Here is a 12,671-nt window from a genome sequence, read left to right on the forward strand (position 1 = left end):
CATGCAGCTAGAATGTGTCACAGGCAGGAATTAAACCCAGGCTTCTTGACTTTAAAGCTGGTATCTATCCAGTGCCCTAGCTGCTTAGTGCTTAGAACAGTGCCTGGCCCAGAGTAGGCACTCAGTAAATGCGAGCCAACCAACTCTCATGAAATAGAAGATGAATACAGTACACTTTGTTGTACTTACAAAGTATAAGAAAACTTGGTGAAGTGTTCTTCCCTTGGCAGAGGACTTTCATCTGCATTCTCATCAGAGCTCCACAACAACCTTATGTAGTGGTAGGGAAGGTATTATTAACTTCACTGATGGGTCTTGTTTTTGTAATATGTCAAATTGGAATAATATTCCTTATTTCATAGGGTTGTAGTGACCAACTGATGAGAAAGTATGTGAAAACTCACTGAAAATAATGGAAGCTCTAAACAAAGTGATGTAATATAACAATATAAATAATAAAATTTAGAGGTGTTAATATAATATAATAATATAATGTAATAATAATACAAATAATAATATCTAGAGATGTTAAGTGATTTGTTTAAGGAAGCACAGTGAATTAGGAGCAGATCCAAGATAAATATATAGAAATTTAGGATCATATGTATTTTTACCTGCCTCCCCCCATTAGAATATAAGCTCTTTGAGAGCGGATTTTTATATTTTTTGCTTATATTGCCAGTACCTAACACAATCCCTGGAATATAGTAGGCACTTAAATACTAATTGATTGATTATAGATTTAGACAGAGAAGAGATGTTAGGGGCCACCAAGTCCAATTATCTTATTTTACAGCTGAAGAAACTGAGGCACAGATCTGTTAAGAGGTCACTTAGTTGTAAGTGTCTGATACAGGATTTGAATTTGGGTCTCCCCAACTCTCAAGTCCAGCACTTTATCCACTAAGCCACCTCACTGTATTTGAGCACTGATCAACAGATTGCAAAGTTTCAATCAATAACTCCCTGGCAGGGAGAGATTGAGACGAAATGCAAAAATCTCTAAGGGTAAAATGAGGCAGTTTGTATACAATTATGGTCACAGAAAACTGATAGGTGGGTAGAGCTAGTCTATGAAGGCTGATGCATTCCTCAAGAAGCTGTTTTAATTCTTGCTTCTTTTACTCCTTAAGCCAAATCATTCAGTGAAACTTCCTTACTGAGGCAATGTGTTATAGTAGATCTAAGAGCTGGGAGTGCTGGCCTCTAGACCCAGTTTATTAACTAATTAATTTTGGGAACATCATAATTCTTCTGGGCCCTTGTTTTCTCATCTATCAAATGTGAATGAATAATAGTCCTTACTTCATAGAGTCATAGTGGGGACATAATTTATGTGAAAACATTTTGAAATTAATGGAAACTCTAAACCTACAAAAGATTGTACTATATTATTACTAATAATTTATTATTGTCATTATTGATTTATATGGAACGAGACAACATGGTATAATGAATAGAAGGTTGGTCTTGGAATCAGGAAGACAGGTTGAAGTGTTGCTTCCTACACATGCTAAATTTGTGTCCAAGTCAGAAATTCTCAGTGCCCCTAAGCAAATCTCTGAGACTTTAAGTTATAGAAGATTGGCAGAGGGAGTTTCCACTAAGGGAGTGCCTCACATCAAAGAAATCACAACTGTTAGATTGAAATGTTCTCCTTCTTCCTCCCCCATGTATGTGGTATATGTATATGGTGTGTATTTGTGTTTATGTGTCTATGTGCATTGTGTGGTTTATTTATTTGTGTATGTACAAGTGTAGATATAGGTATATGTGTAGATATATGTTTATGTGGTCTATATATGTAGTATGTATGTGTGGTTATGTGTATATGTGCATTGTGTGGTATGTGTATCTATAATGTACATTTCTGTGGTATACATGTATATATATATGCATGTTGTATGTTTATGTATGTATGATGTATTTAGATAATTAACAGTCATTAGTCATTGCTTTTCATTACATGCAGACAAAAGTGGAGAAGTTGAGAACCTGACTTCTAATCCTAACTTTGCTACTTATTTGTTTGCATAGCTTTGGGCCTATTATTTAACTAGCTTCTTTGGTTCTCAGCTACCCAGTCTGATCAATGAGAAATTTGCATTGGCTGATTACTTAAGATATTTTTCCAGCTCTAAATAATGTTTTCCAGTAACATATCCTCTAGTGCCAGATAAAAATTATTTGGGGGGGGGGTATTCACTATATTGCTCTTTCTATAGTAATGTTGATATAGTGGTTGAATAATGAGAATATAGCTACAAATTGACTTGAGAATCAAAGTCCCTTTGAGCTAGCCTGCCTTTCATGAGGACAGGGATTGCATCTGAATAGCATTTTTTCTTGACACCTAACACAGTACTTCTCACTCATAAAACCATATCCATTTTTGATGTGGAACCACTTATTAGTGCTAATACCTTTGGTGCACAGAGTTTCTTTTCTAGGTCATTGGTAACTGAGGCTACTGGGGAGGCAGGGGTTATTTTCAAGGCTGGAGTAGTTTCCAAGTTTCATTGGTGCTGGAGTTGCTTCCTAGGATGATGGCAACAGGAGTTGGGCTAGAAGTTAGGCCTGTAGCTTGAGGTGTTGCTATTTCCAGGTCACTGGGCTCAGGGTGATGGGTTAACCTCTCTTAGAGTCTTCTGGTAAATGGAAAAGTGACTTTTCAAGGAGAATAACATTAGGCAGATGTGTTTTTAATATATTTTAATAACAGTAGACATATGTATTTTTTCTTACCTTCACACTCAGTTTAAGCTGTTCCACTGAATATGTTGAAGTATTTGATGGGACCCCAACTTCCCGTTCTTTGGGGAAAGTATGCAATGGACTCTACCTTACCTACCAGTCCTCCTCAAACATCATGACTGTTGTGTTCTTTAGAAATTCGAGCCAGTCCTCTACTTGGTTTGATGGCTATTACTATGCTGAGCTGGAAGGTAAGTGTGATGACTTCAGATGACTTCTGTCACCTAGGACAATATGACTGCATGAGAAACACATTCATTTCTGTGTTCACCAATTCAAAAATATAGATCAACCAATGAATATCTCGGATTAAGTTGGGAGACTCTTGGACCCCCAGCATGAAAAGAAGGGAAAGGGAACAAGTCTACTTTTACAGGATGATCAACATTCCTAAGCAAAATATTTGGCCCAATATTAAGGTATTTTTAAACATGCAGAAGTTTGATATATTATAACCTTGTTGGGTGTCTTTTCACCCCAGTTTCATACTCAGATGTTTGTACATACTCTTATAATTTGCTTAAAGGGAAATGTCTAACCATATAATAATAAGCCCTTTAGAATCTATGAATATTATACAAATATGTATACATAAACACACATATGTATATAAATATGTGCACACATATGCATACACATATATCAGATGCTATGGCTAAAAGTTACTTCTAAACATCGAATCTGTCTTGTGGGCCAGGGAACGCATATTCATTAATTTGACAAATATTTATCAAGTCCCTGTGAGCTGCTAAGTAATAAGAGGAATACAGAAATATTCTGATCCTATCAACGAGGAGTTTATGGTGTAGTTGGGGGAACTAAGATATATATGTAAAGGTGACTAAAAGTGCAATTTGGTGTTAATATGAGGAAAGACTCAACAACAATTAGAGCCTGAACGAGTTTCCTTGTTTAGTAATGAGTTCTCATATGTGAGTAGAGATGGGGTAGTCAAATGCTGGGGGTGTTATAGAGAGCATTGCTGTTTGAAGTATATATTAGATTATGTTAGCTTTAGGTTCCTTAAAACGCTGGGATTCTGAGGATCTGTGATCCTGAAGCATGATGGACCAAGAATGTCATAGGTCAGCATTGTGTATATATGTATGTATGTATGCATGTATGATATATACATGTCAAGGATGCACAATAATTTCTATTCCAAAAGGAAAAGAAAACCATGAGTCAGGGAAGGCTTCATTGAGGAGGTGGCAATTTGTGCTGGCATTTAAAGATTCATAGGCTTTAGACATCCATAGAAGGAGAAGGGAATTTCAGACAAGATGAATGATCAGAGGTGCCAAGTCAGACATTCAATGGAGTGTCTGGGCAGTACTGAGAGCAGAAAAATGGATAAGCCTACTCCCTGGTTCTTTAAAGATTCTCCAAAGGATTAACTTTGGTTAAGCCTATATAAAGCAAATAGTATAGGAAGGTTAAAAAAATGGATGCTGGATCTGGAGTGGGAGGATGTGGGCTCAACTTCCAAATTTACTGTTCTATGACAATGGACAAGTCTCTTGAACCATCTGTTTCAGGGTCACTTCCAGAACTAAATCTCTCATCTTATATCTCTACTAATTAGTCCCATAACAGGCCTGATTTTTTTTAATTACTGGGTTGACAAGTTGTTGGATGGTCTCATCTAAAGTCCAACATATTGTTCCAATATGGGGACAATAGACTGTATTATAAATCTTCTGAAAAAGATCTGTAGGTCTGAGCTACTCTGCCTCTTGTTATGTGTTCACAGAGTGATAGGATAGTCAGGAAACCAAATATAATCACACTGCAAAAAAAGGCGCTGTGTGCAGGAATAAGGAAATGATGGTTCTGCTGTCTCCCACCCTCCTCAGACCCCACCTGTAGTACTGGGTTCAGTTTCACGTGCCACATTTTAGGAAAGGCATTGATAAACTGAAGAAAAACCAGAGGAGGACAGTCAAGATGGTGAAAGGCTTTGAGGTTATGCCATAGAAAGATCTACAGTTGGAAGAATTGGTCATGTTTAGCCTGGATAAGAAAGGTTCAAAGGAGGCATGATATCTTCAATTTTCAAGTGTTTGAAGAATTATCATATGGAAGAGGGGTTAGATTTTTTTCTTCTTGAAGCAAAGGATGGAAGTCACAAAGAAGGAAATCTAGGCTTGATAAAAGCAACAATTTCCTTATGATTCGAGCAGTTCCAAAAATGAAATGGGCCATTTTAAGCAGGTTGGGCCAAACGTTCTTGAGGTCCTTTACAGCTTGGAAAATTCTGTGAAGTGGAGCACTTGGATTGATGTCTCATAGCGACATAGCCTTTGTTCTGGGGACAGAGTGGTTCTCTTTGTGCCAGCAGCCTCCTGCATGATCAGATCTGACTTTGTGTGTCTCTGAGGGAGAAGTAGAACAGAGAGATAGATGGCCTTCCCGGGTCAGTCCCCCTTTCTCATCCTCTCTGCCATAGCAGAGAACCTGTGATACTCACAAATTACCAAATGTCTCACCCATAACTGGAAGGCTCCACTCAGTCGGTGAGAGTGTGTGTGTGTGTGTGTGTGTGTGCGCGCACGTGAACTCAAGCCAACAGTTTATTAAGGACTGTGCATATATGCAACATCTTGTGCTTTACTGTAGGGGGCACAAAGACGTAAGATGATACAGCCCCTGCCTTCAGGGGGCTTACAATCTAATAAATTTCTTCCATGTTTAAAATGTTCATTGAACAAATTCCATGTTTATTGCAATCTAGTCAACAGACTTCACACAGCCAATCTTAGATGTAGTCAGAGTAGAAATGATTTGAAAATTGCAGTAGTCTCCTCTTACCCAATTTTCCTTGGCATCTGAACCAAAATGTCTGCTCTCTGTGAATTGAGATGCTGAAGGCAGCCTGCTTATAGTAAGAATGAGATAAATTTTTGTTGATGAATTTGATTGACTGTCTTTACCTCCTTAATAGTTCAGTTTTCTAGGTAGAAGTGGAAATTTATCATGTAAATCCTAAAAAAAAATACATTTTTGTTAGTTCGTCTTTGTTAGTTCATTTCCATTAGTATGATAAGATTTATATGCTACTGGGACAGAAAGATCCTAGATTTTCTTTTCCATATGTTTCCTCAGTACTTTCCAAACCTACCCTAAATGGAATAGATTTCTGTTATTCCAGCCTAGGCTGATACAAAATTAGTGAAGTCCACTAGTTTTTGCCTTTGGTTTTCCATCTCCCATCTCAATCCTAGGTGTTTGCCATTTTATACTATATTCTTGTATATATCTTGTAAGAAGCTGTTAGTACAAATAAATCAAGATATAATGTCTTAGGGATATTAATAGGCTTCTGAAATGATTAAGAGGTCTTCAAGTTTCAAATTAATGAGTTCTTCGAACAATGGAATTACAGATAATGTAGTTGATTCTTGAAGACAATGGATCTTTACCTTATATAGATCCCCATATCATTCCATTCACCTAGCTTTTATAACCTTTAATGCCAAGGCACGAGATAGGAGGCAAAGTTAAACTCCTTGAAGGCAGAGAATTGTATTTATTTCTGCATGCCTGGTGCCTGGCATGTTGGGGGTGCCAAATGAAAGTTTTTGGAATTGAACTGTGCCTACATATTGGGAAAGGGATCTTCCCAGATATTCACTGCATATTTGTGGTTTAGAAACTGGGAGAATCCAGTCTACAAATGGTATATGGAGAACTAGAAAAGAGATGGCCCTGAGAGAGGAACACTAACGATCTGAGAAGGATGGAATCAATCATGTCATTCTCCTGGGAAGGAGGAAAAAAGAAATGGAAGGACTTTGGAATTAGTGAATACATATAACTGCTTCTGGGCAAAAAGAGCAGAATGAAGAATAAGAAATATAGCAAAGAAAAAGGAATAGGATTCAATGAGAGATAAATTATGCCAAGTGAGTATTCTGGAACATAGAAAGTAGAGGCATGGCCTAGACAGAAACTTAAATATGTAGATATCTGGTTACATGAAGGAAAAGTGATAATTGCACATGTAAATCTTTCCTTATGCCAAGGTTACCACAGTCTGAGGCTTCAAAATCTTGTGTAAAGCTCACTGACATTTTTCATGAATAAGAATGATCTAAATCCTAATATTGACTTTTCCTGTTGTTCTGATCTTCCAGCTCCTACGTCGATCACAGTGCCAACAAGTAAGTAATCCTTCTTTTCTTGAGTCAAAACCATGCCACAATAGGGGAGTTGTTTGTGGATTTCTGGTGATCTTTGTAGATGAAGGAAAGAGCAGAAGTATACAATAATAGTGTCAATAATAGCAGTTGTTTTATTTTCTAGTTGCTATGTCTTAGGCTCAGTTCCTGCCTCCTTTCCCCCTTCCCAAGTTTAGAGTTAGCACTCAATGCTAGGGTAAGTAGGAGGCAGCATGGTGTCAGTGTTGGGATTCAAAGAACCTTGATTTTAGGAAGGCTTAGCCATTGGTTACTTGTGTAGCCTCGTTATTGTTATTTAGTTGTTTTTCATTCATATCTGACTCTTTGTGACTCCATTTGGGATTTTTTTTGGGCAGAGACACTGGAGTTATTTCTCATTTTCTTCTTTAGCTCATTTTACACATGATGAAACTGAGGGAAACAGGAAGTGATTTGCTCAGGTCCACACAGCTAGTAAATGTCTGAGACCAGGTGTGAACTCAGAAAAATGAGTCTCGCTGACTCCAGGCCCTGGACTCTCTCCAATGTACCACCTAGTTGTCCCTCTCTACACCTAGCTGTGTAGCCTTATGCATATCATTAAAAATGACTAATGAAGTGATTAATTTGGAATCAATAAGTCCTGGGTTCAAATCTTACTTCTGACATATATAAGTTTTGGCAAATTTACTTTTCTGAGTGACACTTGCTCATTCATAAGAAGGGGATAATAGGATCTGTAGTGCCTCCTTCCAAGGGCTTCTGTGGAAATCAAATGAGAAAATGGATGTAAGGTGTTTGGAAAAATCTCAAAACACTTTATAAATGTAGGTTATTGCTATTAGCTTCTCTGGGATTAAGTTTTTTTCATCTTTAAAGTGGAAATCATAATATCCATTTTACAAGTTTATTTGCACAAGACCTGTGATTTCATTTGGTAAGGAGATATCAACACAGAAATTCTTTAACCAAGCAGATTAGTGCCATTCTCCAACTAAGAGTCTCAGAGAGTGGCCTCTGAGTTTTAGGAGGCTAAGTGACACACCTAGGGTAACAGCCACCATGCAGGCTATGAATTTAGGTCTTCCAAGGACATTTCTCCATCCACCATACCATATTGCTTCTCTACTAAACAGAGGTGGAAATGCTTCGGTAAGTATAAGTGATTGCTATCTATCTATCTATCTATCTATCTATCTATCTATCTATCTATCTATCTATCTATCTATCTATCTATCTGTCTGTCTGTCTGTCTGTCTGTCTGTCTGTCTGTCTGTCTGTCTGTCTGTCTGTCTGTCCACCTATTGATCCATACATCTGTGTATATATGTATGTGTGTATATGTATGTATGCAGATATATTCACACACATATTGTGTTCAGTCATTCAGTTGCATCCAACTCTTTGTGATCCCATTTGAGGTTTTCTTGGCAATGATACTGGAGTGGTTTGCCATCTCCTTCTCTAGCTTATTTTTGATAGACTAGGAACTGAGACAACAAGGTTAAGTGACTTGCCTAAGGTCACACAGCTAGTAAATTTCTGAGGCCAGATCCAAACTAAAGAAGACAAGTCTCCCTGCCTCCAGGGCTGGCATTTTATCCACTGTGCTACCTAGATACCCTTTCCATACACACACACATAATAGGCACATATGTGTATACACATTTTTGCATGTATTTTATGTACATAATAAGGTAGTATTATTATATAGTATAGTACAGTATAGTATAGTATAGACAGTATTGTCAGAGAGACTACATAGCATGATGGAAATTACTTGGAGGCAAGGCACCTGAATTCAATTCCTTAGCCTTGCCACTTACTACGTGACCTTAGACATTTTGCTTCTCACATTCTTTTTACATCAAATAAGAGGGTTGGACTAGTGGGCACAATAGGTCCTTTAGTTTTAATATTCTATGATTTTGTGATTATTTGGACTAAAACATTCAGATTAGCAGGGGTTAAATCCTGGTTCACCTCTATATTAGATTCTGTAGATGCTACCCAAGAGGTCAATAGTAGAGGTAAAATGTCATCTGCAGATGTTAATAAACAATATTCCATCAATTCATCCAAGCAACAAATTTCAGTCAGAGTGTTATTCTGGTCAAAATTGTGTAAGAAAGAAGGAAAGTAAGTGAGTATGGAGAAATTAGGAGTAAAACTCCAAACAAATGCATAGATCAGAGAATTTTACAACTACAAAGGACATCTCCAACTCTCATTTTAATTTTAAAAAAGTTTTATTGATAACAATTCTCACTTAATGTATGATGAAAGCAAGGCCATTAGAAGTAACTTGTCTAAGGTCTCACAGGCAGTGATGGAGTCAGGACTGAAGCCCAAGTGTCTTGACTCTTTCAACTTGATCATGTTACCAACTGATCTTTTTTCCCCCTTTGTAGCTGCTCTACCATGTGGAAGTCTATTTGTCCAGCTCAAAGGGATATTTTCTAGCCCATCATATATGGAAAACTATCCACAGAGTGTGAAATGTGTCTGGGAGATTGAAGTGCCAAAGACCTACCAGATAAGCCTTACCCTGAAAACATCTGAGTAAGTGAGAAGACAACTGGATTATTGATATCGAGAAAATTCTCGGTCAATCTTTAACCAGGGAGGATCTCAATTGGTTTGTTGGATGTTGATTTCTATCAGATTCGGAAAATCTGGTTTTGCATTTCATTGTCCTTCCTAGATTATTCACGTGGAAGCTTTAATCCTTTTATAATGCTGGTATTGGAGGACTAAGACTAAAATTGGCCAAATGAGAAAGTTGGATTTTAGCAGCTTTCTGCCATATGTAATCATAACCCTCAGTAAAACTGTGAAACTGGCTGAATTGTTCTTGGCATCCTTAAATTCCCTTTATGTACCCTTTCTTGCTTTTGCTGTTTAACAATATCAGAGCTGGAAAGAAACCTTAGAGGTCATCTAGTCCAATTTCATTTGAGGGCCAACATGGGAGAGTGCTGGATTTGGAGTCAGAGAACTTTGTTCAAATTCTGCTCTGTCTCTTACATATAACCTATGACCTTGGGCAAGTCATTTTTCTTAGCTGAGTCTCAGATTCCTCCATTTTTAAATGAAGAAATTGGGTCAAATGACCCCAGAAATCCTTTTTAGCTCTCAATCTATGGTCCTATGATTTCTTTTGGATAGAAGTTATTTGCCTAAGGTCATGCAATCAGTTAGTGGAGAATTGGGCTTAGAAAGCAGACCTGATGACTCCCATTCTGGTGTTGTCTTCTATACTAGTCTATTTCTCAGTATGTTGTGGCAAAATAATAATAACAGCAATCATTATCATAATAATTGTACAGCTTGCATTTACCAGTCAGGTCTTCAGAAGCTATAGTTGATAACACAGGAAACAGAGACATTTAGCGGTCAGAAGATTTGTTACTTAATAGAAACTACTCACACCCTTACCCCTACCAAGCTCAAAGAAATCTTTTCAACTCTAAAAAGTAAAAGTTTCTATTTATACTGGCCTGGCTTGTAAACTTATCTCTATTTCAGCCTTGCTGCAAAACTTTACCATTGTTTAGCCTACAAGACTGTCCATTTATTAGCCTGGTAGCATGGACTGAGGTGAACAGGGTTTGAAGAAACAAAAGCAAAGAAGAGATTGTAACTCATCCCTATGGGAAGACTAGAAGCCAGTTTCTAAGATGGAGGTACTTATGTCAAAAGAGGGAAGATAAGTAAGCCCCAGTGACCTCCTGTAATAGGTATAAGTAAATCTGTTAAATGAAATGCTAATGTGCTAATAACAATGGATATTCTTCTGACAGGGCAATGTTAGTCCCCAAGGGAGGAATCTTTAATGGTGGAATTTTAGACACCATTTTGCCTAAGTAGGGTCCTCCATTAATATGCTATCTCTAGGGTGCCCAACCTAATTACTCCAGTTGGTAATAACCTAGCCCCTTGGATTTCACATAGTTCTATGGTTTTCTAACCTTCTAGTGTATATATTATACAATGATGTATATATCGTAGCTGCCTGTGTTGTTGTAACCCTACTAACACACTGTGAAGAAATGGATATATCACGATTTTAGCTTTCCTGAACTTTTTTCCCCTTCTCCTTTTAAAAATTTTGTTACAAGGGATGGCTTTCTAGAAGGGGGTAGGAAAAAAGACAGTGTGAAATGTCAACGATGATAAAACCAAAGATATCAATAAAATTTACTTTGGAAACAAATAATCAGATAACTTCAATATAGAGTACAGGCAAAACAAGGGAACCCTTGTTTCCCATGGGTTTGTCTTAGAGAATGAGCCCATTGTGATTGTATGCTAGAGTTAAAACCCTATTACCTTACTCAGACTCTTACTCAGATTCCCTCAAATTCATGCTATTATTTAAACTACAAAACCATTCAGCAGAGCAGAGATAAATGGTGAAATTACCCTTTCCCTGAGCTCAATACTTCCGTGGTCAGGATTCTTCTATTCCACCTCATCCAGGCCCTCAGAGTTCCTAGGAATCTAATTCAATGTTAAAAAAAAAACCCAAGGCCATACTCATTCTCTCTAAGGCAAGGGCTAACCTAATGGCTGCTGAACATTTCTGAAGAAAGTTGGCTGGGACTCTCAGGCAGGGTTCTAAACTGGAGCCCTTGCCTTTGTAAGAATTACTATAGCCTTTGTTTTTGAACACTGAGTGAAATTCCTAGGAACTTTGAGATCCTGGAGGACATGAAGTAGAAGAATATTGGCCACCAGAGTATTGAGCTCAGGGAAAGTGTGACTTCATCATTCATCTCTGATCTGCTGAATGGTTTTGCTATTTAAATAGTAGCATGGGTTTGAGGAAATCAGAGCATGAGTATGAGTAAGGTAGTAGGGTTTTACCTCTAACATAAAATCCCAGTGATCTCATTCTTTAGGACAAGTCTATGAGAAAAGAAGGTTCCATTGCTTTGCCTGTACCCTATAATGAAATTATCTAATGATTTGTTTTCAAAATAAATTTTTATTAATATCTTTTGTTTTCACATCACTTACATCTCCTACTGTATTTCTCTCCCATCCCTTCTGGAAAGCCATCCCTTATAGTACAAAAAAATGAAGAAAGAAAAAAGTTTAGCAAAGCTATAAAAAATCTCATGTTATATTCAGTGTTCCATATGCATGGTATCCCACCTCTGTAAAGAATCAGGTGAGGTATCTTCTTTTTTTGAGGCTAGTCACTAATCACTATCAGTCATTTGTGTCAATATGATGCAAAAGAAACTTACTGGGTTACCATATTTTCAATTATTTGTGTTGTTGACATCTTGATACAGCCCCAAATAGCCCTGTTTAGCTCTTTAGAGAGTATGATACCAGGATAAACATTTAGATTTTTTTAAAAGGCAAATCATTATTTTTAAAAACTGGATACCAAAGAACATAAATCTTTCTCTTGGGCAGAGGTTCCCAAAGTGTGGACTCCTGGGTATCCCTAAGACCTGTCAGGGGAACCATTAGGTCAAAACTACTTTCATGGGGGAATCTATGTGGCCCAGTGAGTAAAGCACCAGCCCCAGAGTTGGGAGGACCTGAGTTTGGTTCTGGCTTCAGACACTTAACACAAAAAACTAGCCGTGTAACCTAGGGCAAGTTACTTAACCCCAATTGCCCTCCAAAAGGAAAAAAAAAAGCTACTTTCATGGTAATACCAAGATATTTCAATTTCTAATAGTGAAAATATGCAGAGATACAACCCACTAAACAAAAATTTTTGTGGGTCCTCAATAA

At 37.5% G+C, this 12,671-nt stretch overlaps 2 protein-coding genes across 2 annotated transcripts in view; both read left to right on the forward strand.

Moving 5' to 3' along the window:
- Positions 1-12,671, forward strand: part of DMBT1 (deleted in malignant brain tumors 1) — a 495,581-nt gene that overhangs the window by 103,922 nt on the left and 378,988 nt on the right.
- Positions 1-12,671, forward strand: part of LOC138168724 (scavenger receptor cysteine-rich domain-containing protein DMBT1-like) — a 35,873-nt gene that overhangs the window by 14,619 nt on the left and 8,583 nt on the right. Inside the window, exons 2-3 of the mRNA XM_069097595.1 lie at positions 2,758-2,945; positions 6,891-6,917. Coding sequence (XP_068953696.1) covers positions 2,758-2,945; positions 6,891-6,917 — 215 coding nt within the window. The remainder of the gene's footprint in view (positions 1-2,757; positions 2,946-6,890; positions 6,918-12,671) is intronic.

This window comes from Petaurus breviceps, unplaced genomic scaffold, assembly GCF_028583685.1.
Source record: "Petaurus breviceps papuanus isolate PSGF00001 unplaced genomic scaffold, PetGlider_PUasm1.0 37, whole genome shotgun sequence".
Taxonomy (NCBI): domain Eukaryota; kingdom Metazoa; phylum Chordata; class Mammalia; order Diprotodontia; family Petauridae; genus Petaurus; species Petaurus breviceps.